The sequence below is a fragment of the Doryrhamphus excisus genome, linkage group LG11 (assembly GCF_037039965.1).
Source record: "Doryrhamphus excisus strain RoL-2023G ecotype Guam linkage group LG11, RoL_Dexc_Guam_v1.1, whole genome shotgun sequence".
Classification (NCBI taxonomy): Eukaryota; Metazoa; Chordata; class Actinopteri; order Syngnathiformes; family Syngnathidae; genus Doryrhamphus; species Doryrhamphus excisus.
In genome coordinates, this window is record NC_136367.1 from 18,801,490 (window position 1) to 18,822,630 (window position 21,141).

The 21,141-nt window shown below is 41.7% G+C and overlaps 3 protein-coding genes across 5 annotated transcripts; 2 read left to right on the top strand and 1 right to left on the bottom strand.

Annotated features, from left to right (window-relative positions):
• Positions 1 to 757: 757 nt before the first annotated feature.
• Positions 758 to 10,216, bottom strand: gnb1b (guanine nucleotide binding protein (G protein), beta polypeptide 1b). 2 transcript variants are annotated; one of them, XM_058089372.2, is made up of 11 exons: positions 9,861 to 10,216; positions 5,635 to 5,740; positions 5,514 to 5,552; positions 4,940 to 5,046; positions 4,723 to 4,786; positions 4,420 to 4,582; positions 3,973 to 4,039; positions 3,704 to 3,905; positions 3,379 to 3,595; positions 3,149 to 3,264; positions 758 to 2,557 (listed from the first exon to the last, which is right to left on the bottom strand). In XM_058089372.2, exons 2-10 carry the CDS (start codon positions 5,689 to 5,691, stop codon positions 3,158 to 3,160), a joined length of 1,023 nt encoding a protein of 340 aa, XP_057945355.1. In that variant the 5' UTR covers positions 5,692 to 5,740; positions 9,861 to 10,216; the 3' UTR covers positions 758 to 2,557; positions 3,149 to 3,157. The 2 variants fall into 2 exon arrangements, with proteins under 2 accessions (XP_057945355.1, XP_057945436.1); XM_058089453.2 differs by lacking the exon at positions 9,861 to 10,216 and adding an exon at positions 6,924 to 7,080.
• A 916-nt stretch (positions 10,217 to 11,132) lies between these two features.
• Positions 11,133 to 13,713, top strand: LOC131139944 (calglandulin-like). Its single transcript, XM_058089939.2, has 5 exons — positions 11,133 to 11,272; positions 11,350 to 11,524; positions 12,016 to 12,160; positions 12,244 to 12,344; positions 13,547 to 13,713. Exons 1-5 carry the CDS (start codon positions 11,270 to 11,272, stop codon positions 13,588 to 13,590), a joined length of 468 nt encoding a protein of 155 aa, XP_057945922.1. The 5' UTR covers positions 11,133 to 11,269; the 3' UTR covers positions 13,591 to 13,713.
• Positions 13,714 to 13,910: 197 nt separating this feature from the next.
• On the top strand, positions 13,911 to 18,296 carry lg11h3orf18 (linkage group 11 C3orf18 homolog). 2 transcript variants are annotated; one of them, XM_078794949.1, is made up of 6 exons: positions 13,911 to 14,287; positions 15,522 to 15,928; positions 16,005 to 16,030; positions 16,116 to 16,245; positions 16,588 to 16,627; positions 17,899 to 18,296. In XM_078794949.1, exons 2-5 carry the CDS (start codon positions 15,659 to 15,661, stop codon positions 16,591 to 16,593), a joined length of 432 nt encoding a protein of 143 aa, XP_078651075.1. In that variant the 5' UTR covers positions 13,911 to 14,287; positions 15,522 to 15,658; the 3' UTR covers positions 16,594 to 16,627; positions 17,899 to 18,296. The 2 variants fall into 2 exon arrangements, with proteins under 2 accessions (XP_078651075.1, XP_057945745.2); XM_058089762.2 differs by lacking the exon at positions 16,588 to 16,627 and having other exon boundaries at positions 13,917 to 14,287.
• Positions 18,297 to 21,141: the final 2,845 nt, after the last annotated feature.

The following is a 21,141-nucleotide window of genomic DNA, read 5'->3' on the forward strand; positions in this document are numbered from 1 at the left end:
TACCGAGTGAAAGATAGTACAATCCATTCAACTTCCGTTATACTTTTACTGAGAAGAGGGGCAAGATGGCGGTCCTCGAGACTCATTTTTCGTAAACAATAACACACGAACGGCTTTGACCGTCTTCTATCCTCCCAATTGTGTTTATACATGGTATTATGTACAATGTATCTGAATATATAAAACAATTTCAGATATATAATTATAGCAATATACATTTAATAGTTTAAATCGGGGGGTTTCAAAGTGTGTTGCAGCAGATTGAGAAAAATAAAAGAAAGCCATCTGCAAAGCTAACTTCACTTACGGGTATGCAAAAAACAGTCAAAATATACAATACTCCAGAAAATAAGTGTATTCAGGCCCAACCATGTTCTCTGAGGGGAGGTCAATTCTTCCGGTTTAAATCATTCATTCATTTCTGCTGGAGAACTATCCCAGCTAACTTCGGCGAAAGGCGGGGTACACCCTGGACTGGTGGCCAGCCAGCCAATCACAGGGCACATTTAGACAAACAACCATTCACACTCACATCCATACCTATGGACAATTTAGAATGGCCTAAGTAGCCTAATGTGCATGTTTTTGGAATGTGGGAGGAAATGCGCGCACACATGAGGAGAATCAGAAGCGGAGAACGCAGGTCTTCCCGATCTCCTGACTGTGTGGCCCACATGCTAAGCACTCGGGTCACCGTGCGGCCCTCATTGAAAAATGTTCTAAAGGCGCTACAGTAATAAACACGGTGCACAATGGCTCTCAAACAGCTTTTTATTACATCTTCAATTCAATAACAGTACATTTTAGTACAGTATCTATCTTGCATCCAGCTCACCGTGGAACACCAACAGACTGAAAGAAATACAAAAAGTGGAAAGCTACATAAGGGTGCAGAGCTCTATTATATTAATGGAAAGAGAAAAGGAAATTCATCTCAGTTTGAATTGCATTTTCACTTGTGGCCACACACAAAATACATCACATTTATTGAAGTACATCATTGCAGGGAAACGAAAAAGTGAGAATGTCACGTTAACAAAAGTGCTTTTGTATACAGTGAAATGTTATTTAGATGTTCGGATTTTCAATTTTAAGACCAATAGGAAAAAAAAAATACAAAAGTTCTAATATGGACAGCGTGTGTGTGTGTGTGTGTGTGAGTGTGTGTACACTTTTGTTCCATCGAGTGAAGATGTGAAGGAGAGAAAAAGACTTGCCAAGGATAGAATTATCATAATGATTGTTATATTATTTTTTTAAACGTCTTCAATAGAACTGGTAAGCATATTTTACACTAGCTATCTCCCCTCTCGCTCTCTCTGGTGCATAGCATTACCAGTTATTAGTCGGCAGAGTTTGAGCCAAAATCTGCCTGTCAATCAGTAGGTTACTCTCCTTTTCAGAAACCAAAAGAAAAGAAATCTAGGACAATTTTTTTTTTTTTGTTGGTTTTTCTTGTGTTTTTTTTTTTTTGCACCACTGAAAGCAAGTCTACAGCATGCACATCTAAATTAAGTCATGTCAGACAAAATTAAATGTCTTAACTTAAAAACATCAGACCATTATTTTCAGACATTGATTTGTACATTTCATTCAGAGTTGCAACTGCGGTCGCAAGCAAAAGGAAGTGTCTATTTAGTCAGGTGAGGTGGTTCACTCTAAAGTGGATACTAAACACAGCCCCCCCGCCCCCGCCCCCACTCCCACCCCCCACCCATAGAATCAAAACCAGCCACGCCCGCACAAACCACAGCACCTACTTTGCTACACCATCTCTTCCCTGCCCGAGTGAAAAAGGCATGTACAGGATATTAAGGGGAGGGGAGGGGGGGTTAGAACTGGACAATGTACTCCCAACTCCTTTTGTACTGGAATGAGCATTCATAACTTATAGCATGTGCTTGGTTAGTTAACATCGTATTAGTCGAGAGGCGAAGCTTCTTCATGTGCAAAAGGCTGTGATGGAAAAAAAAAAAACAAAAAAAGAAATCAAAGAAAAAGGGCTAGTATATAAATACAGACATTTTGGAAAGCTGCGCGTGTAATATGATCCAAGCTTTTCTCTCTCATCTGCCGTATGTGATTTAACTGGATTAGAAAGACAGGCTGTAGTTCAAACATATCTAAAACCACTAAAGAAATACGACAAAAAGAAAGCCATTGAGAACAAACCATTCGGAATAGAATTCTTTAAAAAAAAAAAAAAAAAAAGTTAAATAATTTGTACAATTACACTCCCACGTTTGCTTTCAAGACACACACATTTGAATGGGATGATAGTGTTGTTGTTTTTCTTTCTTTCACGGTAACATGAAATGGTCCGAGAAGGAATGCACGAGGTTCTGATTCGATACCACAGGAGATCCTTTCTTAATTAGGTGATAGACAATTGTGCTCTTCTTTGTGTAGGAAAGGTTTTTTTGTTTTCCCTTCAATTTTTTTTCTTTATTGGTTTTTGTGGTGTCCAAGTCAGTTGAAACAGTGTTGAAGAAGATGCTGTGAACATTCTGAAGTTGTTGTAATGGTCTTCCAGTCGGCTTTGGAGTTAAAAGAACATCTGCGGACGCAAAGGTGACACCAAAAGGTCAAATTTAAGGGTTGCCATCCATATTTTATCTCCCGGTTAAAAAAGAGGAACGCAAGCCGAGTCCAAACAGTCACTTTTCAACCATGAAAGTGGAGCCATCAAGTGGCTCATGAAGGTCACGACATACTGAATCATTTTTTAAAAACGTGTAATGTTACTTTATCATTTCGTATAGGCGGGTCCCACTTGGGTCATGTGATTGTGGTTGGCAACTGAGACGTCATTAAGTGGTTGCTGGTTGTTGAGTAGAGAGTAAACGCTTTGTGCCACTTATCCTCCACTTGTGTCTCCGCCTCAGTCACGTCCACATTTGGTGACCCTCCAAGTGAGTAACATGGCGACCAATGACAGAGCGGTCGCTCAGTTCTAACCACGCCTGTGCTATCTATGCCCGACGTATGCCGACACGTCCAACACAGGATGCGACAAAAAAACATTGAAACGGTGACCTTTTCCATACCGAACTGCTTCCTTCTTATTATTAGTTATTCAAACCTCTTCTACTGACGCTGCAGCAAAGGAAGCCGTGGTGTGAATGTAATGCATGAGAAAGAAACGAACCTTCAGGCTTCAATTCCAGATCTTCAGGAAGCTGTCCCAGGATCCTGTGGCGACCGCCATGCCATCGTCAGTCACTCCCAGGCAGCTAACACGGTTGTCATGTCCGGCCAACACACCTGGAAAGTGAACGCAGCACACACGACACGTCATCTACCGCGCAAGGACAAGTGTTACACGTTCACTTGAAGTGGACGCGGTTATCTCCATTTCGAGAGGAGGAAGCGACTAACCAGCGCGGTCGGCCTTTAGTGTGTCCCACACGTTGCAGTTGAAGTCGTCATAGCCGGCCAGGAGAAGGCGGCCGCTCTTGGAGAACGCCACCGAGGTGATGCCGCAGATGATGTTGTCGTGAGAGTAGATCATCAATTCCTGATCGGCACGCAGATCAAACAGCCTGCAGGTGGCGTCATCAGAGCCAGTGGCAAAGGCGTTGCCATTGGGGAAGAACTGCAATCCAATCAAAGAGAAAAGAAGAAGCGTGAACGCCTGCCAAGCCCACGATGGCACCCATGGCGCAGTGTGAAGACACCTTTCATTGACCGGCTGGTGACTTACGCAGATGGCATTGATGTCAGACTCGTGGCCGGTGAAGGTCTGTCTGCACATGCCCTCTCGGACATCCCAGAGTTTAGCCGAGGCATCGCAAGCACCAGAGACAAATAACCGGGAGTCCGGGGCCAGCGAGAGGCTCATGACATCACCGGTGTGTCCGGCAAACGTGGTCGTTTGCTGGCCAGTCTCAATGTCCCAAAGTGCACTGTCACACAGGGAATACAGCGTCAATAATCAATGCAACAATTTCATAACACATGCTTTTTATTTACCAGGTGGTGTCTCCCGAGCTCGTAACAATCTGGTTGTCATCAAGGAAACGACAGCAGGAAAGGTATCCTGAATAAAAAGCCAAACGGTACATCACAAATGTGTTTTACGTGCCGCAGCTTGACTGTGCTATCATGACCGATCAAAAGCTTCGGACCACTTGGAAAACTGCAAGAATTGACATTTTGCATTGTTGGATCTTCAAGAGCGAAAAAAAACTAAAGAGTGAGGCACATAAGCAATTTGTTGCAAGGAAGCTTTAAAGTGAAATATGCTGCTCATCAGCTGATCAAACATGTAAGAGAAAATAGAGATTCAATGTCATTATTTTGTGTCAGGTAATCACGCGCTCACGATTGCTTAATGGCAAGAGCAAACGAGGTCATTTTTCCCAACGGGTCTTATGAAAGATTGCGATCAGGAGTGTCGTCGTCAAGTATTCCAAATACCTGTATGTCCGGCCAGCTCGCGGCTCACACGTACATTCCCCTCGCGGGTTTTCAGGTTGTAAATGGAGCAGATGTTGTCTAGGCCACCACAGGCCACGTAATTTCCTGAAGGTGCATACGCGCACGTCATGACCCAGGAAGAACGAAGTGGAATGGCATGGACCTACAACAACAGACGATATGTAAAAACGCATGACGGATCAATATGATGACTACTTTATGTCGTCTAACAATTTCATTCTAATCAATTGTGTGCATTTTGGTTTTATTGACTACATAAATTCTACGACATTTGGTACTTACCTTATTTGTGGTATAGCTGTCCCAAATAATTAGTTTGCCATCCTGAGAGGCACTGACCAAGAGCCTATAAAAGACATAACAGCAAGATTTTAGTCACTTTAACTCATATGCAAATGGCTCCTGGCCAATTATGCAAATGACATGACGCCATAGATTGCAGGCCTGTGGGAAACACTGCAGTGAACGTATAGTACGACTGGGTCACCAAAACACTTGCCTGGAATCTGTCCCCCAGTGCATGGCATAGATTTTAGCCAGATGACCCCGCAGTGTTCGTCTTGTGCGCATCTGAATTCGTCCCACGGGGTCAATGTTAGCTGTGATCTGAAAAACATTTTCATGATATAAAACCACACTTTCCAACTAGAAATGCTGATGACTTGTTATGAGCGTTGACAGTAATATATGTGCTTTGTGATGCAGAGACACAGACTGTACAAAAGATTGTTTTTTTATGATCCAAGCTAGCCACAAATGCACATTTTGGTTGTTATAGGAGCTGTGCGCCCATGTGGTCTGGTTATACGTCTCTAATGTGGTCTTAAAGGCTGCTCCACACAACGCGTTTCCATTTGGCAGCATACCAATAGAGCTGCACACAGGCCAGCACTGCCATGCTAACAGCCATCATGCAGGCTGGGAAAATTGATCAGCCGTTGATAAGTGGCTGCTGGATGGGTGAAAGCTGCGGCTGCTGTTTATAAATATGGAGATGACTACGCATTGTCTCTGTAATAGGAAATAAAGGAAGAGCAGTGACAATAGCCGAAATGATGATTGCAAGGTTTTACCTGTGATAGCGTGGCATCGGCGCATGCTTTCCTGGCATCCTGTCAACAAGAATAGACAAATTTCATATTAGTGTAACTTCAACCTAACATGCAAATAAATGCTCAATAAAGGCTCACTTACTCGGATCTGATTTTTTAGCTGCTCGGCCTCTTGGCGTAACTGGTCCAGTTCACTCATTTTAGTTGGCTTTTTCGGTTACTTCTCTCCAGCTATTGGGGCACTTGATCTGAAATCGAAACAATCAGAGACGTCCTTAATTCACTCCACATGCATTTCCCGGTCCGACCGTCGGCCAAGTGGGTGCAAACTCGAGATACAGTCCTCTTAGAGGCCCAAAGATGCTGATGCAAGAACAACGTGCAAACAGTTCACGGGTCAACCCGACTCTCCCGCTTCAATGTCAAGGCATAATCCTGACACGCGAGCCCAACAAATCCTGTTGAGACTAGACCTTCCCGTGATCATCCTGCTGACCTCAATCCCAGGAATGCTGCCAATGTTTGTGATCGATAATCCACTTATATCAACACAAAGCCACAAACAATGGCAGAAAGTAATGTAATAACTGGCTACAGTATTCATTGGGGGAATTACAAAGTCATACCCATATCATTAAAATAATGCCATAACTGATGATTTACAAAAAACACTCCTGCATCGAGCACATAAAAACCCTCATCAGCTACCTGAACCACCACGTTGGAAAAAGGTTTGCCAGAGTCCTCCGTCGTGGCACACTGGCTGCTTGCTTCCAGTGCATCTTGCTGGGCCACCCCAGGTGGCTCCTCCCACTCCATACACCAGTTCTCCTGATGGTGATGTGGTCATAGTGACATCATGATGTACAGTGATGTACAGTTGGTACAAATCCAGATTTGTTCCAGTCCCTCTTACATCCAAAATTATATATTAAAAAGTTATTGGTTATAAGTACCACAGGAGTCTTCAGGAACACAAACTGAAAAAAAAGATAGTAAATCTCTAGTAATCATACTGTAGTTCATTCCTTAACGCTCAACACTGGAATGCACTCCTCGTGCGCCAGTATCCCATGGCGGAAAGAGCATTCCGTGTTCCGTTTCCGAGCAATCTCTGCCAAGGTTGCTCAACACTACCATAGCATATGGCGACAACATGGCTGCAAGCAACATTTTGCATGCCTGGATCAATCATATCAATTATTCAAAGACTTTCAAACAGAAGTACATTAGGAGGAAGATGACATTTAAGTGTTTCAAACAGAACCACGCCATTCGATGACAGTGACGCACACAGCAACCAGTCCAAATGACGGGTATTCAACAGATCCATTAAGATTTGTTCAGTTTAAGATTACTATGAAGGCACAAAAAACATAACAGTCAAATTAATCCAAATGAAGAACAACAGAGAAGAACCTGTCAGCTTACCTCAAGTGTTTCAGTAAGAGGACAAATGTCAACTCACTTTCAGAACAGCACGTGAAAGTACAGCACTGTGGACCTCACCATGTTACGTCCCTCTGATTGGCTGACCTTTCTTAAACAGTTATCCTCTAATGCTCGTTAATCTTATATTAACTGCGCCATGGAAAGCGATGACTGGGTGGTATCCTACACTGACACCTTTATCACCTTGAAAACAATCCTCCAGTGGATTACTAGTATGGAGAAATATTTGGCCAGACTGTGACATCAAGTTGACTACTGTATGGTGAATACATAGAACGTTTATTTTAAGTAGTACTTGTTCTCAACTTTAATGATTATGTATAATTACTTAAAGGGGACCTATTATGCTCATTTTCGTCCTTTAGTACTGAGTTGTGGACTGCTATAGAGCAGCTACACACAATAACCAGCAGAGAAAGTTTTGTAGATCTTCCAGAACATGCACCTATCTCCTTGGATTTCCAAAACAGTCCGCCTGAGCCCGCTGGTCTGTGATTGGTCCCACTCAGGTTGGACAGCCAAGAACGTGTACAGCTTGTACCCATGCACGCCCATATAAGGAAGTCTTTTAGAAAAAACTATCTGAAAACGAGCGTTCACATATATGATGACTGCTATTGGCCAGGGCCGCCGTTAGACACTCCCCCGGGGTCCTTGTAAATAGGTAATTATTGAAAAATAACCTCTTGGGCGGATTGCCTTTTTATGAAACACTTTTTTGTACTGTTTGACAAATCAGAATCAAATTTGATGGGTTTGCATAAGTTTTTAGGTAGAAGGTGAGCCGAGTGTCTCAAAATAACACAAAAAAGGCAACTTTGTGGCATTAAAAGCTGACTCTGAACGTGCCACATTTCAAAAACTATTTCCCCATTGACCTCTGTGGATGCTTGCAGTTCCTCTCCCTCGTCACTTCTCCTTTCCCAAGCGCCTGATCAGGGTCAGCTGACTGCCTGATAAACAATGAGTGCTGGTAAACAGCCTGGAGTTGGAAGCTCACTCGCTGCTCTGCCATCAGTCCGGACCTGCTTCTTGGCTTCACTGTGCCTGCTCAATCACAAATACTGTGTCCTGGGGTGTTAGCCAGCAAAAATAGAATAGTTCTAGGGGATACAGCTGTCTGTCAGGGGTGGGGGAAACAGGAACATAACTGGCAATATCATCGTGCAAAGTCCATAATCCTGAGAGGCTAAAATCCTCAGTCAATGAGTGTATAATCCTACCCATGTCCACTAACATAAACAGCTGGCAAAGCCAAGCGGGTCATTAGAAATATGCTTTTCCATTCATAAAGAGGATGAGTCTTAATCTTAATTCTTTTACACACCACCCGCTTATGACAATTGCCTGGATTTGGTTGGCACTGATAATTCAGTCACATCATTTTCCAATGGACCATTATGCAATGACTGATTATTATAAGTGTTAATTGCCTGTAAGTAAATGTTTGCATGGTAGACGGAGCAACTGTATGCACTACAGTGATTTACCTATAACGGGACTGTTTGCATTGCATTTGCATAGCTGCAGGATACCAACCTCGTCGGTTCTAATATTAGGAGGTTAACTTGGGAAAGAAGTCTTCAAAATCACGTTTAAGGGTATACTTTTCCTATGACTAGCCCAGTTGTACATTTAGAAGCGAAAGCCGGCGCACGGTACCGTGCAATGACTTGCAGCCGCTTTTGAGAGAAGATGCAGCTAAACGCCATCTTGCCTTCTGCTGTCCGCTAGTTAGCCTAGCTTGTAGCATTTAAGTGGAGGCCTGCAGGCAGGGCAGAGCTGCCAAAAAACAATGCGCTCACACAAACACATGCAATTTATCAAAACAATGAACTAAAACCGATTCAACTCGACATCCGAATAAGTTTAATACCGATAAGATGCAGGAAAAAACAACGTAACCGCATCACTTCCGCAATAGCGCTGACAGTTGACAAACTAAGCTAGCCAGCACTGGGAGGAGGCGCTTTAATAAAAAAAAAACACAAACACGTTCTTTAGAGGCCTGAACAAATCCATTTACTTGCATACGAACAATCTTGTTAAAGCACACGGCGTCCACTTGATCGAATTATAACCTTAGCGTGGATTTGTGGATCTCGTCTCCTCCTCAAGCTCAAGCCCGTAAAACTGCAAGGTCGGGCGGCGATGGCCTGCTTCACTTCCACAAAATAACAGCTTATTTTTCCACTCCTTTCACACTTAAAAACACAGTTTAATTTCGTATGAAGTGTTAGCAAAATATGTAAAACAAAACAAAACGATGCACAGGTCTGGTCTTGTAGAAGCATAGCAAAGATGGTAGCATTTTTGTTAATAACTAAAAAAATAAATAATTTCAATTCAACCCTCTCCAACTATGCACACTGCCGAATTTATACAATTAATATACATTATTGATCACTACAGCTAACAAGGAAATATACTCAAGTATTATTGCTGGAGCCCAACCCAGTCCATCGTTGCCAGGACTGTATTTGACAGACAACTCACTGTATTTTAATAACATTTGAATTAATTCGTTAAGACTGCATAAACTTTCTATTGCAGCATTTTGTACAGATGTGGCCAAGCATATAAGAGGTTGTGTAAAGGGCCGTAAGGGACCCCTCTATTCGTCCATGAAGCCAGATTGGTTAAACTCCAGAATCTTACACTGGCATTACAAGATACTATCACTATTGTGTAAATATGCAAAATATTACGAAAATGATTATACGTCAGATGGGTATTTTTCACTGTTTATGAAGGAAAGCTACCGAGGCGCTGACTTAAATGGCTAAGAAGGCTAGCTAACTAGCTAGCTAGCAGTACCCCACCCCCGGCGAGCTTCATTCGGCCGCGATACCTCCTCACACACACCCCATGAAAATGGAGGAAACCCCAGTAAAAATATTTGCTGTTTCACCTTACCTGAAACAATGTGGCTTTGCTTTTTGCGTTTTGGCATTGACCGGCCAACAAGACGATGAAAGGCAGGAATGAGCGAAGAGCACACCGCTAGCTGAAGAACTAGCCGACCCAGCTAGCGTTGCTTTTACCCGAGGAGCGCCAAGTGAGGGAGGAAGAGGGGAGGGAGGGGGGCGATCACACCCACAAGCCTGATCGAACAAAAGCAGACACACACCAAAACGGGGGCTAATATTTCACTTCGCTATCCCTCATTCAGCAAGACCACATACTGTCCCCCTCTAAGCGCGACTGAAGATCTGCCCTTTGCCGATGAAGCACTCTCGTCCGGCCATCGAACGTCGAGATGGGCGCGGTGACCCTGCAGTCATCGCTGGGAAACCCCACGCTGCAGCAGGCAGGCAGCCCCGACTGCTGCCTTACCTAAACGCATTCAATAATGCACATATTGATCACTACAACTGTTTTATTAGCTCTTTTAGGAAACACATCACATATAATAACATTCACCTTTACTTTGTTTACTTTGGCTGCTTATTTCGTCTGTAGTTACAGAGCATGTACAGCAGGAGGCGCCAGAAGCATTCAGAGGGAGCTGCAGCAGGTTCAGAAAAATTAAGAAAAACATTTTGTCAACCTGCTAGAGTATCATTGATCCATCCATCCATTCATTTTCTAGTCCTCATTTGGGTCAAAGGTGAGCTAGAGTCTATTCCAATTGATTTGACCTTGCAATACAATACAATACAAATAATGCTGTTATTTGGGTGAAATTCAGTTATTGAGTTTGGAAATGTTAGTTTGTAAATAAGTACAAGTTATTTGGGTGTGTCACCGCTTTTCCAACGTCTGGAACTCCAACATTGTGCACCCAGTTCTTGATTAACAAAAACAAAATATTTAAAAGAAGAACCATTCAAAGTAAATAAATGAATTAAGAAATCAGTCAGGCACATGATGAGTGTTTGTAATGAAGTGAATTGATGTGTCTAACAAATGGAAAATTGCAATGTTGGGAATAAGTTCTAGTTATAGCTGCTCCCTTATTTGGTTATGTGCTTTTGCAACGCCTGCTACTGGCTCATCATTGCAATTCCCACAAGGGGGATGTTAAGATCACACAAATTATTCCTCTTTTCACTGCAGCAATTCCTTCCCTTCTTTCCACACCATTTTTTACAACTCATCATGGTCCAAAATAATGTATGGAATGTGTTGTTTGAGATACAGCAAGGATCTCAATATTTCTCATGGGTGTTCAGCGTCCATCCTCTAAGTGCCCTAAAAGGTCTTGCTGAAGGCACCTTAAACTCTGGGGACAAAACATTAGAAGTAATGAGGCTAAGGCATCCTCTAATCATCCAGTATTTCCTTCCAGTGCACACAGCGTCGTGCCCTGCAACACTGCAAATATGGTGAGTGCGTATGAACACTTTATCAACATGAATGGTTGACCAATCCATGAAGTAACGAGCGTTGTTTCCCTCTACAGGCCAGCAAGTTAAGCCCTGAGCAAATTACAGAGTACAAGGGAGTTTTTGAGATGTTTGACGAGGAGGGCAATGGAGATGTGAAGACTAAGGAGTTGGAGAGGCTGATGAGTTTAATGGGCATCAACCCTACAAAGAGGGAGCTCGGTCAGATGGCCAAGGACGTCGACAAAGATGGTGAGGAAACGCACACACAACACAAAAGAATTTATTCAAATCATCACATTACCTAATTTTTGATTGTATTTCAAATATTGTAATGTGAATGGAAGGGCCGGATGGGCAATTAGGTAATGTAGGCGGGTGCTATGGGCAAAGTGGCCTCTAGGGGGCGCCAAAATGGGAAATAGATTGACCCTCAATACAATTATATCGATACAGTGATTACAATTAACTCTTAAAATAAAAAAGCTCAAATGATAACAAATAAGTCTCATTTATACACCTCGCATGTAAAATTAGAACTTAAATGAACCATCTCTATTTGTCAATGAGTGTTGGCTAAAATGTTGACAAATGTGCAGGCTCGATTTACGGTGGAGTTTCCACATCGATCACTAGATGGCAGTATTTCACCAAATGTGCCTTTTGAAAACCGTGTTGCACCCACTTGATTGGAGGCCAAGTTTCTGTGCTGCACATCATACTGTTATTATTTTCAATTTCAGGTAAAGGTATCTTCAACTGTGACAGCTTTCTGGGCCTGATGGCACTGTACCATGAAAGAACCAAGAACCAGGATGCTGAACTGAGAGCTGCTTTTAAAGTCTTTGACAAAGAGGCAAAGGGATACATTGACTGGAATACACTCAAGTAAGACGATTCCAATATAAAGTAGACTTGACAAATGATTTACTTGTGTACACGAAGCACTAACTATGTTGCTGTGTTGCCAGATATGTGCTGATGAACGCAGGAGAACCACTTAACGAGATTGAGGCAGAGCAGATGATGAAGGAGGCGGATAAAGATGGAGATGGAACCATTGATTATGAAGGTATCTCAGGCATTGACGATATAGATTATATAGATCATATAGCTCTATAAATATCTGTACAAACCCGTGAAGCCACTTCAGAAATCATAATAGTGCTTCAAAAAAATAAATGCAATAATTAAATCAATCCAAATGATAAATCATATATATTTTGAGAATGTTTATAAGAACTAATGGTAACACTTTACAATAATGTACACAAAATTACTGTAGTTAATCAGAAAGGATTAACTAATGTGTAGTTAACCACTACTCATTAGTTTGTTCCTCAGTAACTCCTCTAAGTGTATGTACCACAGTTCCTCAGTAACTACTCTATTGAATAGTTCTTCATTAGTCCCTTGGAAACTATGATAAATGTATGTGCCTTAATTCCTCAGTAACTACTCTGCTCAGTAGTTCCTCAGTGACTACTCTAAATGTATGTGCCTTAGTTCCTCAGTAACCACTCTACTCATTAGTTCCTCGGTAACTACTCCAAGTGTATGTGCTGTAGTTCCACAGTCAATACTCTACTCATTAGTTCCTCAGTAACTACTCTAAATGGATGTGCCTTAGTTCCCCAGTAACTACTCATTAGTTAGTCATTAGTTCTTCAGTTACTCTAAATGTATGTGCCTTAGTTCCTCAGTAACAACTCTACTCATTAGTTCATCTGCAACTACCCTAAATGCATGTCCCTTAGTTCCTCAGTAACCACTCATTAGTTCACTAGTTCCCCAGTAACTACTCTCAATATATGTGCCCTACTTCCTCTGTAACTACTCTAAATGTATGTGCCTTACTTCCTCAGTAACCACTCCACTCATATTTCCTCTGCAACTACTCTACTCATTAGTTCATTAGTTCCTCAGTAACTACTCTAAATGTATGTGCCTTAGTCATTAGTTCCTCATTAGTCCCTCAGTAACTACTCTAAATGTATGTGCCTTAGTCATTAGTTCCTCATTAGTCCCTCAGTAACTACTCTAAATGTATGTGCCTTAGTCATTAGTTCCTCATTAGTCCCTCAGTAACTACTCTAAATGTATGTGCCTTAGTCATTAGTTCCTCATTAGTCCCTCAGTAACTACTACTGTGTTTTTATGTACCTTATCGAAAGTGAGACCGTATCAATAAAATAAAAATAAAAATTGATGATTTAAAAAGTTTATCTACAGTAATAATTACTAATTGTTTTATCCCCACTTGAAATCCTGCAGAATTTGTGGCTATGATGACCGGTGACTTGTTCAAAATGAGCTGAAGATGTCATGAAGATGGGCCTGATGCAACTGCTGGGGATTACAGACATGAGACACCGACGGCATAGAGTGATATCAATCCTTCACAATAAACTCAAAAAACCTCTATTTTTGGTGCAAGTCTTATTTAAGAAAGATAACGTCTTTAGACAAAGGTCATGATGGGGTTAACTTGCTCAGCCCTGCCACCCGGATACAGTCACTCACAGGGCCTGAGAGCATCTGGTACGCTGAGCTATTAAATCCCAGCTTCATCCCCGCAAAGCCAAACAGGCAGCTGGGAGAGCCAACGACGGCTCGCATCTTGAAGCCATTAGACCAATGAAAGCAGAGGGGGGGAGGGAGCTGGTGTGCACGTCTCCCTGTTCCCTCATCACATCCTTTGAGCGGCCTCTCTTGTGTCAAATACAAGAAAGAAACAAGACGGAGGCGTGGTCAGCTGGTCCTTGGAGGCAATCCGAGGACCCGAGGGGGGATCCGCGGAGGCTGGCGGGATCAAGCTACGTCGGCGTGTGACTCCATCCTCTGAGAAAATGGCTGCTTTTCAGTGTAAACAGGCTGCGCAGGACCTGCATTGCTAAAGGGAGGAGGGGCAGACGTTGGAGGAAATGTCGCCTCTCCCAATGAAATCCTTCCCTTTCCAGCTAGCCCCAGCCTGCTGCAGCTCACCTTTGAACCCCGGCATGTTTTGCATGCAAGGTACGTATGCATCCCTAATTGGAGACGCGGCCGAGGCGGCTGCGGGTAAAGTGATAAATAAATGAAAAGTCAGCCATGTAGAATATTGCTTTCTCTTTGCGTCTTAAAGTGAAGAAAAGCGAGGCGAGAAGTCACCATTTGGTTTTCATTGTTTGTTTGCTTGGTCTGCACGTGTTCATCATTAAAAAACCCGAGCAGACAGGATGCACTAAGGATCATGTGACCTCCTTTCTTTTAAAACATCAAAGCAAGCATCAGAGTACTTTATCACCTATACTAGGAACTCCTATTACAAGTAACAGACTTGAAGGCAGGAGGTATTTATAGAAATTGTGTGTGTGTGTGTGTGTGTGGGAAGAGGAAAAGCGGTGAGAGTGGATGTCAGTTTGGCGTTTTGAACCGCTTCATTTCCTCAAAGTCCATATTACAGTTACAATGTGTTGCATATTCCTGAAGATGTCTATCTGGTTCGTTATGCCATTTTCCTCCATCTTTACTACCCACATCCTGCCCTCAACATCGACCACATCCTCGTTGGCACTATGAGACATGTCCAAAATCAGACGGATGACATGGGTGTCCTTTTCACATGACGATATTTCTTGGAAGTTTCCGCTCCACGGCTGCTCCACACAAAAGGATAGAAATGTGTCAAAATACGTATTACGCACAAATCGATCGATTACTGCGCTCACGATGGATATAACTGCCTTGCGCTGGAGACCGATGCTTTGACACTGCGCTGACGACATAATGACAATCATTGATCTACTAATTGAGGGTTAGGGTTGGGGTTAGGGGTTAGGGTTCACACTCCCCCCGCCGAAAACGGTAACAAAGTGAACTGCTTGACAATTAATCAAAGATTTGAAATTAGCATGCATCGACTTATTGTTGATTCTTGGAAGTAACAACGCTCAGCGCTGCCATCTGTTGGCATCTAAACAAACTACACACATCCATCCCGGGCGGTAATATATCATCGATCGATTTCTGCGCTAACGATGGATCCATCTCGGGCGCAGCGCTATCAATTGCGCAGATCCATCGTTAGCACGTGACATACGCACCCCAACTGTGTGACAAATGCACCACACAATTTGTGACACGGTTAAATGTGCTTATTTTTGTCTTAGATTTTGTCTTTAAGAAATAAATTCCTCCAATTTGACACAATTATCATGATTAGTTTGTGATGTAACAAACTAATGTGGTTTTTCTTCCATGTCCAAAGTCTCATCGGTTCTTCTATAGACCCCAGATCAGCATGAAGACATCAGCAAAGAAAAACACTCAAGACTGAGTGAATAACCTCATTGAATACATAATAATAATAATAATAATAATAACACAGTCACCATTCAAGCCATCATGGATCTGCCTACAGCCAAGGCAAGCCCGAGTTTTTTATCCCCGTCTGCCACCTCCGCTACCACCAGCACCGTCCCCCTCCTGTCCTCCTCCAGCACAACGGGAGACAACATCACATCCACAACGGCGTTAATGACTGTTACCTTCACCACCAACGAAACCGCTTTCAACACCACGGCATTCCCGGAGGCGCTGATTGAGGGCTCGGGAATGGGAATGGTGCTCGTCCCCTTTGGAGTTATCACCGTCATCGGCCTGGCTCTCGCATTAGTAAGGACACGCCGTCTTATGTTGTATGTTCAAATGCTTTCAAATCTTTTTACGCTTGTAATTTTCTCCTTTCTAGTTGTTGTACGTTCGGAAAAGAAAGCGGTATGTTTCTGGTATTTGTCTGTTCAGCATATAAATGTCTTGTTGTTCTCAGTCACGACTGACTTTGACCGTTTCTGTCGTGCAGTTTGGAGAAGTTGAGGCACCAGCTCATGCCCATGTACAACTTCGACCCAGCCGAGGAACAAGACGACCTGCTGGAACAGGAACTGCTGGACCACGGCCGGGATGGAACCCTCGCTGGGCCCAACGCAAAGGTGAGCCTGCACTCTGTGTGTATGCTAGCAGCCCAGTCTGTTTAAACAGGAACGACAAAAAAGGAGGTGTACCTTTATGATCCTGGAGAGCTGGGCGGTGCCACTGGTACTCATATGGTGAAAATTAATATCCTATATTTACGCTCTTATCCTGAAATTTCACTGGATTTTAATTCAAAGTATGGTAGATAAACGTGGTGCGAACCGTGGCCTAAGACTTTTGACTTTTGTAGCATTGCATGAATGTATCCCTCCATCCGTGTTTGATTTCCTTTGATTTGATGGATTGGATGGCATCATTTGTGTTATCATTTACTTTCATTTTCTTTTATGTTTTTAAAGTTTTGACAGTGGCTTGGTAGAAGGTAAAAGGCAAGCAATGGTAAAGTATCACCTGTGTGTCCTTAATCCTTGACTTAATCCTAAACTTTTCCACAATTTACTGTAAACATCATGCCGTGTACCTTTACCTTCTCCTTTCTAAAATATGATATATTTTTGGTTAGAATACACCATCAGCAATTACACATAATCTAAAGTGAGTTATTTAGAGGAGTGACACGTCCTGATTTCATCCATTTGTCATCAATTAGAGTGCAGCCTTGGTTAGCATGGGTCATTTGCTCCAGAATGTTCGACTCTAACTGAGGCGGATGTTAACTGAAAACAATAGTTTTCATGTACGGTAAATCCAATGAATCTCCGGAAAGCCAAAAATGTTAATACAAAACACGTTTTTGTAGTTTTATGATTATATGTTCACATGCAGTAAATAATTCCTAATGCATATAAATACATATAAATGATGAATGAATGATGGTTTCATTGTATTTGAACATGCATCAGGTTACAATGGAATACATCACATAAATCAATTCACAGTTGGATTTATGCAGTGTACTAATAACACGACAAGACTGCTGTACGTTTTTGACCTTAACTGAAAAACATGCTAACCAGGGCGGACTCTAACCAAGATTCCATTGTCCAACTTACTATTCTGCATTTATTGAAACATTATAAAATATTTCTGTCACTATTTTACTCCTGTGTGTATTTATTTTCCCATTGACCTTTCACCTTTTTGTTCATTTAAATTCTAATTTATTATTTATTATCTAAAAAAATGTTTTCCTTCTTTTTTCCCTTTTCTTTCATCACTGCTTAAGATTTCTATTGTTCCTTATTCTCAATTATTTTTCTCTCACTGTGACATTTAAACTTAATCTTTTTTTCCCAAACAATATCGATAATGTTCTGCTTTTAAATTTAATTTTAACTGTAGTCTGTGCACACCTGGAGGTAAGAAGGACCGGAAGAAATTTGGATTGGACCAACTGCACCTGTTGATTTGTCCTAAACAAATATAACATAACTACTAGCACAGCACTACTATCAGGAGAAGCAGAGTATAGAGGGGGAGGGAGCCACCTGCTGTGGCCCAGCAAGGTGCACTGTATTCGGGTACATGCTCCGAGGAGCCAGTGTGACCCCACGGAGGTCTTTTACCTCCTTTTACCTTTTCAGGTATTGCTGAATAATAACTATTAAAGACGTGATCTTACAAACAAATACACTGCAACATATCACCAAGCTGCAATATGACGCTTATGTTTTCAAGTATGATTTATCTCTCTTGGTGTTCTGCCACAGACCCTCCGAAGCACCCAGGGGACCACCCAGAGACCCAGTCGCCTGGTCTTCACTGACGTAGCCAAAGCTCTCAATGCTTAAAACAGCTCTTCCATTTGCTCATGACGCTTTGTGCGCCCCTTCTATCTATCGTAGGGTCACTCAGGAGGGGAAAATAAAGGGACACAAAGTGAAGAAATGGTGCATGTATTACCACAAAGCGTCACTCATGGTCTTGCAATGTTACCACTCGGCACACAAATGCAACATGATGCACTTTTTCCTCAAGTATTTTAGTGTTGTTGTTCAATTATTTCTCTTTTATTGTGATCTTCCTCAACACTGGATGTCTTATCTGTATGTCTTCCTCGGTGTGCAAAGAATGAGCGGGAACACATTAAAATCTCTTCAATTTCTGATGTTTGTCTGAAGTTTTATTAGCGATTTAGACAAACAAAAAGGACCTTTAAGGCTAATAAAATGTAAAAAAAAACAAAAAAACCCAGGAATAGCAACTTGTTAAAATAAATCTCTCACACACATACACACAAAATATACAGTATGATGTATTCGCTGCACAGAAACACCCAAAAGGACCACTCTTATCCCGTCTAAAGGAAAACTGCACTTTTTGTGGAATTTTTTGGAATCATCCACAATCCTTACACGAGACATGAACACATGTTTTTCTCATTCCTGTGCATTCTAAAGATATCAAAACAGCTAAAAAGAGGCAGCTCATAATGGGACACACCAATTCCATCTACATTTGCTAATGTCGGCTAATGCTAGCAGCTAAAGTTGTCCTTGTCCAATAAACCATAACCCCATAGGAACTATTGTTGCTTGCTGCGGTTACAATCTGGTTTTTAAGCGGGAAGAGAAGGAAATAACATAGTTCCTTATTCTCTAACAAGCATAGGAACTGTGTGTCCGGTATGGATTAGTCACTCGTTAACATCGGCTCGTTTGTTTCCGTCATCATTTGTCGTCAGCTTAAACGAGTTGAACTGAATGCAACATGTTTGTAAATAAAGAACTTGAACGTGAACGTGATCATAAGCGCTACTGTTTAGGTCCAGTTATAATCCGATTTGCACTCCTGCTAATTGATTTAATTGCGTGAAACAACTAAACACTAAACTATTGAGCGATAGATGACATTAAATGCCACACACAAAATATACAGTGCAGGATAAAAGTGTATGAAAAATTAGGACCCCCTGAAAAAGCCTATAAGTCATATTTTTGATGTAAAGATTTTTTGTGTTTTCTGCATTTATAAAAATAATATTTTTAATCGGTACATGGCAGTAAAATGTGTTTGTCAGTACTCAAACTGAGATGGTCCGTCTTGTGTGTTGCTGAGGTAGAGTGACAGGTGAGGAGAAATGAGGGGAAAAGTGGTTGAAGTGATGTCTTTCTATCAAAGCACAATGAAATGAAATACATAACATAACAAGTCATACAAATAATTACTACTACTGAGTACTGAAAACCTGAATACTTTTGTACCTGAGCTTTCATGGTGGTCTAAAAGCACTGGCATCCTCACAACCTGAGGGCAGCTGCAGAAAAATGCCAACTAATTTTTTTTTTTTTGAGTATTTAATAAAAAATACATATTCGTGATTTTTTTGTGTTTTTAGAAAATAAAAAAGAAATCTTGTTTGCATTAAAAAAACAAACATTAAATTATTTTTGTGATTTGATTTGATAAAAAGAAAAATTGCAAAAATGAAAGTATCATGTGAATTGTGTTGGGAACCAATGAAAATACACTATTTCAAAATTTCATAGCCTTAAAGTGGACCCATTTTCAGCCCTTTGTGTTGAGTTCTGGACTCCTATAGAGCAACAACAGGTCCTCTTTAAAAGAAAACTGCACTTTCATCCACAATCCTGATGTGAGACATGAACACACGTATCTTTTCTGTGTGTTCTAAAGATATAAAAACAGCTAAAAAAGGCAACTAAGAAAACACGGGACAATCGGACGCACCTATTTCGCCTATATAGCCTTTATGGAGGTGGCGGAACCATTACGTGCATAAATGAGCTGCTTCTTTTTAGCTGTTTTTATATCTTTAGAATGCACAGAAAAAAGAAAAACATCTCACCTAAGGATTGCGGGTGATGGGCAAATTCCAAGAAAGGTGCAGTTTTCCTTTAAGTACATCAGTTAAAAACATACAGTACTACATTTGAGTTCCTCGGACACACGTCTACGCTGTAGGGTTGATCATATGTCAGGGGTGGGCAAATTACGGCGCATGTGCCATACACGGCCAGTGAGAGTCACTGTGCGAATTTAAAAACAAATCAAATGTCGGTCGTGTAGAATAATAATTTTGTGTGGTTGTTTTTAAATCTATTTAAGCAGAAGTTTAAAAAACAAGATTACATGGTTGCAGGTGCTATTGCACAGGCTGGTGACTTTTTTGTCTCCCTCATTCAAATCAATCAGTCAATTCTTTCATCGCACGTTGGAGTGTGTGTATTTCCCTGCATCCCTTCATCCGGTCAAACCTTGAGGTAGGTGCTGATGCATCCTTCACTAGTGGCCTTCCTGCCGGCCTTCCTGCTGAGATGACGAGGGCTCAGATGGCGCGACTCCTCGGGTCTGGCCTCCTTCTGAGAACACCTGCGACAAGCGTCATCACGTTAGGAGGTGACTCAACACTCGAATCGACAATTAATACGAAAACACCAGAGTGACTCGCTGGACTTTCATCCAGCCTGAGCGAGACGTCGGTTATGTCAGGAAACCAAGAAGTCAGTTTTTTTTCATTGAGTCATTCTTCCCCTTTTTGTGCGTGCGTCCTTCGTCGAAGCATCGTCTTTCTCAACGGTTTCACTTCTGCAGAGCGGATGTCTTCAATCAGACGCCGAGCGAGAAGTGGAGCTGTTGGCAAGTTCTCTCTTTCATTCACAAGAACCAACAAAACTTCTCTCTCAAGACGTTTTGTCTGCACTTTGACAAAACATCCAAAATGAGTCATCCTCTTTCTCAACATTCGAATCTTCTCAACGCATACTTGATGAGAACGTTCCAGATTTGCCTTGAAGGTACCAACAACCTTTAGAATGCTTCAAAACGTACTGTTTCAAGACCATTTATTTGACTAACCTTTTTAAATCAGATTAATCACAGGTTTCAATTTAATTAATTGTGATTAATCACATTTGCAGCTGTGTCTGAAATGTGCAGATTTTTTACTGTATTTTATTGAAAGAAAGACAAGACGGGATTAGTATAAAAGA